Source organism: Sander vitreus, chromosome 16 (genome assembly GCF_031162955.1).
Source record: "Sander vitreus isolate 19-12246 chromosome 16, sanVit1, whole genome shotgun sequence".
Lineage (NCBI taxonomy): Eukaryota > Metazoa > Chordata > Actinopteri > Perciformes > Percidae > Sander > Sander vitreus.
Genome location: NC_135870.1, coordinates 2,213,982 through 2,219,981, shown reverse-complemented (window position 1 = coordinate 2,219,981; position 6,000 = coordinate 2,213,982). Strand labels below are relative to the sequence as shown.

The 6,000-nt window shown below is 44.2% G+C and overlaps 1 protein-coding gene across 1 annotated transcript in view; it reads left to right on the top strand.

Annotated features, from left to right (window-relative positions):
* The window catches only part of stc1l (stanniocalcin 1, like), a 2,109-nt gene extending 1,776 nt beyond the window's left edge, over positions 1 to 333 (top strand). The window contains exon 5 of the mRNA XM_078271593.1: positions 43 to 333. Within this exon, the coding sequence (XP_078127719.1) occupies positions 43 to 325 (283 nt within the window). The 3' untranslated portion in view covers positions 326 to 333. The remainder of the gene's footprint in view (positions 1 to 42) is intronic.
* Positions 334 to 6,000: the final 5,667 nt, after the last annotated feature.

Genomic DNA, 6,000 nt, shown 5'->3' with positions numbered 1-6,000 from the left:
CACATGTTGTCCCTGACTTCCTGTGTGTGCTCCGTGGTCCAGATACTACAGCACTCTGCTGCAGGCGCTGCAGGCGTGCGACGAGCAGACGGTGGCGGCGGTAAGGACGGGCATAATGGCGAGGCTGGGCCCCGACATGGAGACCTTCCTGCAGCTGGTGCAGAACAAACCGTGCGCCAGTGACTCCGGCTCGGCCGCCTACAACAACCCGTCCAGCTGGAGGAACATGCCTGTGTTCAACATACAGCCGGGCTTCAAAAGCCGAGACCCCACTCACCTGTTCGCCAGGAAACGCTCTGTGGACAACACAGAGGGGCAGCGTTAAAGCCTGGCAGTAGATAACACACACACACACACACACACACACACACACACACACACACACACACACACACACACACACTAGGGCTGGGCGATATATCCATATTATATCTAAGGCTGGGTCAATACTTTTTAGGCACCTGCCTGCATTGCCTCTAAAGTGTTGAGTATGGAAAAATACCTCGTCATTCAATACCAAATTTCAAGCGTCAGTGAGCCAATCAGCACGCTTCTACCAAGATCTAACAATGTTTGTAATTGGCTGTCTAACGTTACACGCGTCCACCAGCCAAATGGCAAGGGAATGCTCACTTCTATTATTTGCCTTTACACACAAAGTATTTGGACAATATTGCCTCAATATCGACATCGATGTATTTGGTAAAATACTTTGATTTTTTTTTTCTCCATATCGCCCGGCTCTAACATAACATAACATACACTCGCTTTCACACACACTCACATGCAATCTGAATGTTTTCCCCCCACGCATGATTTTTCTTAATGATTACCTTTTGCAGCAAAGCGCTTTAGACGCTGATTTGGGGTAAAAAAAACTTCACTAAAACTTTTAACTAGGTTATTATGTTTGGCTCAGTAACTTCACTGTGTGACCGGTGTTACAGACGTTTGAAAAGAGAGGCCTATTACAGTGATTTGAACTGATATTTATTTTAATTTATGGAGGGTGGTATTTAACGTGAGAGGGGACGAGGCTGTGGAGTCCCGACGCTGCTTTTCGCGCTGGCCGTGGAGAGTCCGTCGCGACTCCCGTTGAAGGGTCTGAGGCTACGTCTTACATCGCTACGTTTTGGTATTTTGGGAGTAATGTTTCTTGGATTTATGGACATTTAGTCTGGATGGACATCGGAGATAATATATCGTCAGAAAGTGGAAGTCACACTGAATCTAAAAATGGGTGTATCACGTTGGTGTGTTCCGATCTGACCGAGTGAATAACAGCTTGTCCTTTAGGAAGGCATCTAAGACAACGTTTACATCGCTACGTTTTGGGTTTTTCAGCTGAGTTTTGAGCCAAAAGTGTTCTCCGTGCACCAAGTGATTTTTTTTTAAGTCTCAGAGAACGAGACGTCGTGACCGATGACACCCAATCAGGAGGAGAAACATTGGCGTCAGTGTCGGTGTTACCAGAGGTCTCCGTTTGCGGCCGTTGAGACTGAAACACAACCCCGCAGATTCCAAACCAAAACGGGTCAGAAGAGTTTCAAATGTCTCCGGTTTAGGGGCTCGGAAACACCAGAGCAGGGGGAATGAGAGGGGGGAACGCCAGAGCAGGGGGAATGAGAGGGGGAAACACCAGAGCAGGGGGAATGAGAGGGGGGGAAACACCAGAGCAGGGGGGGGGGAATGAGAGGGGGGGGAAACACCAGAGCAGGGGGAATGAGAGGGGGGAAACACCAGAGCAGGGGGAATGAGAGGGGGGAACACCAGAGCAGGGGGAATGAGAGGGGGAAACACCAGAGCAGGGGGAATGAGAGGGGGGAACACCAGAGCAGGGGGAATGAGAGGGGGGGAACACCAGAGCAGGGGGAATGAGAGGGGGGAAACACCAGAGCAGGGGGAATGAGAGGGGGGAACGTAGCAGAAGATATTCCTTTTTTAAACCAAAACATAGCGATGTAGATGTGGCCTTACATCACTTTATTTAGTTCCTAATGTTGGATGTGATGTTTCTGTTGCTGGGGTAACTCGGCCGACTCGGCTGCTTTGTGTTAGAAATAAATGATATCAATGATTCTTGGCTCCTGTGATATTTTTTGGGGGGGGGATCTGATCAAAACCTCCAATTATATAAGACAGAAAAGGACTTTAACTAAACAAATAGTCAAATATATGTGACATATATATATATATGTCTGTCCTCCCTCCCGTACTATTTATTTGGAATACCTACAGTATCTTCCTAATCTGTCGTCATTTATTCTGGTCTGAAAGGGTTTCATGTTGAAATGTTAACGTTATGTTAGGACCATACATGTATGTTACCATGTATTTATCCATTTTAGTTCTTCAAACAACGTAAAGTACTAAAAGTAAAAGTACTCATGTAGAATGGCACATTCATCATCAACAACTGTAATCACAATCATCTCACACACACACACACACACACCCACACACATACATACACACACACACATACATACATACACACACACACACATACATACATACATACACACACACACACACACACACATACACACACACACACACACACATACATACACACACACACACACACACACACACACATACATACACACACAGACACACACACACACACACACACACACACACACACACACACACACACACACACACACACACACACACACACACACACACACACACATACACACACACACGTACACACACACATACACACACACATACATACACACATACATACACACACACACACATACACACATACATACACACACACACACACACACACATACATACACACACACACACACACACACACACACACACACACACACACACACACACACACACACACACACACATACATACACACACACACACACACACACATACACACACAGACACACACACACACACACACACACACACACACACACACACACACACACACACACACACACACACACACACACACACACACACACACACACACACACACACACAGACACACACACAGACACACACACACACACACACACACACATACACATACACACACACACACACACACACACACACACACACACACACACACACACACACACACACACACACACACACACACACACACACTCACTCTCTAACTATTTTGTAGTTTTCTGAACAGCCACCAGATGGAGTTCTAATACATATAAAAAATATCCTTTAACATTTTCTCAAACTTCACTCTGCCCAAAACTCCAAAACTCCAAAACTCCTCCTGAGGTGGAATGTAACTAAGTACAGCAAGAGGATTTTACAGTATTTCAAAAGTAATCAAAGTATTTACAACACGTCGCTTATTTTGAGCAATCTAATGCAATGTTTCCCAAAAGTATAAATATATATATATATATATATATATATATACGGTCGTCCAAACGAGTCCTGTAAACGCACCGCCTGAAGACGCACTCTTTTGAAACCTGGTCCCAGGGTGAAAGAAATTTGAAAACGGCGCCCTTGCGACTCCGTTTGGACGGCGATACTTATCGTATCGATGATGTCATCGCCACGCCCCTCGACCTCTAGCCTTCGACCTCTCATCCCGCGACGACGTCTCACAACAACAACAACGACGGACTACATGCTTGTGTTCCAGCTGGAGAAGATAGTGAGACTATTAGGCTTACTGGGGCAAAATCTACTGTCTTTATGTGCATGCTTCTCCTCTTTTTCTCCGTTTTTTTGGTGAATTTCTGAAGCAGAAACCGCCACTCATAGGCCTGGAATATCAAGTAGCGTGTTGAGTCATTTACAAATGGATCCGTTTGGACGCATATATTCTTGGAACGATGCCAGTGAAGACGGGAGGTCGTTTTGGTACGTGTGGACGTGGTCTTATTGGGTATGAAAAGGACTCGACGTGGTAGTATTGTATACTGACTGTATGGTTCCTGGGCTTATATACTAAGTCTAGTTTGGATGGGTTATTTTTTTCGGTTTGATGTAGATAGACGGAAACAAAAAAGATGGAAAAGAAGAAAAAAAATGTGTAAATGTGTGTGTGTGTGTGCGTGTGCATGTGTGTCTATGTGTATATGTGAGTGTAGGTAGGTAGATATACGGTACATGTATGTGTATGTAAACATAAGTGAAGCATCAAATTGTTTTGTAGACAGCAAAGGTAGGAACATCTCTGACAATCTGACGACTCACTGAGGGAAATCAGGCCCGGTTGTTTGCTGCAGGGCTGACGAGGGCAAGTGGAAACAGGTGAGCGGGCTTTTTTAACCCTCTGAGGTCTCAGACACATCTTCTCAACCCTCCTGTTGTCCTCAGGTCTAATCTGACCCATTTCCAAGACGTTTCTATATCAGAAATCTGGTTTTTTTTCAACCAAATTGTCAAAAAAAAAACCCACTTTGGATGTTTCCTTACAACGCTCTTCACAAGTGAAATGATCAGTTCACTATTTCATTGCATGTGGGTATGTTGTCTTCAATTTTATAGCATTTGAAGGAAATCATTGTCAAAAGAACGTTGAAAAAAATGACAAAGAACTTCCAGAAAAGTGATGTGTTGTATACTTTAGTGCTAACGTCACCTTGTAGAGCGCATGTGTCCAACTCGTGGTCCGCGGCCAAATCTGGGCCACCTGTCTATTTAGGTTCACAACTAATTTTTGGCTCGCCTAGTCTTTTTTCAACATTTTGGATGGGTTTTTTTCTACATTTTTGACACTTTTTCTGACGTTTTTGGCATTTTCTTTGACATTTTTGTCGACCCAACTGTAAGTGAGAAGACTATATGAGACATGCAATAATACAGTCAAAGATAATTGACTTTTTCAATGACATAAAAGCAATTAACTGGACATGTCCAGTTAATTGGCCCTTGATGTGATCCTCATTTTCCAGTGTGGCCTTTAGGGAAGTTGAAGCTGTAGAAACTTCAGATTCTCTTAGAGGTGAATGATTGAAAGAAGTATTAATGTCTAAAGTGAAGAAAAAGCCGCAATACAACAAAAACTCCCATTACATTACACATTAAGTCAAAGTCGTGCATTTTGGAATAATACAATAGTTAAGATGAAGTACAGCTTTGTATTTGCTGAGTCATGGAAAGTCAAACAGGTGTTTACATCCTGTACTGATTGGGTCTTACAGGCTGCAGGGTGACGTGAAGTCCCTTTAGAATATTACTTGAGTAAAAGTCTTAAAGTGGAGCTGATATTTATTGTACGTAAGTACCGAAAGTCATTTTCTGATAATTATTAAGTGACTAAACATAGACGCCCACTTTGTTAAGCCAAGTGGCGTGTTATCTGTACGCATTTTGAGCTATCCCATGTCTACGCTGTATACAGCGGACGTAAACACACACACCACGTGGCGTGTTATCGCGAGAAGAAAGCGACGGTTGAGTTTAGGAAACCTCACACGCGCGTTGGGTTTAGGAAAAGAACAACGGGGTTGGATTTACTAAAAGAAGAAAGCGACAGTTGAGGAAACGTGACACGTGGGACCCGATCCCCGGCCTGTGTTGGACCCATCCTCCCCCCGACCAACCTCTCTACGCAGATTTTCACCCTTTCATACTACTCGCCACGATTCACACGCAATCGCAAGGTAACGTAAGTCAATGGAGGCCAAATGGCGTTGATAAACACGCTAAAAAGAGAGTATGCGTCTTCATAACGCACCAATAATGGCGTACCAATTGGCGTGTCATACATACGCCCCTCTGATTATGAACTTCATTGTGGCTTCCTCACAGTAAAGCAGAATATTCAGGGTGTCCACACCTTCTTAAACTAGTTCAAAGTGTTTCCCAGGACTTCCCAGGCCCATTCTCTTCACGTTTAAAGGACCAAACAGAATATTTTGAGAGCGCTGACATTGACAGAGGTTCCCTTTGCTGAGTCATGGAAAGTCAAACAGAAGTCTTTACATCCTCACAGGCCACAGGATGGCAGTGCTGGTACTGATTGGGTCTTACAGGCTG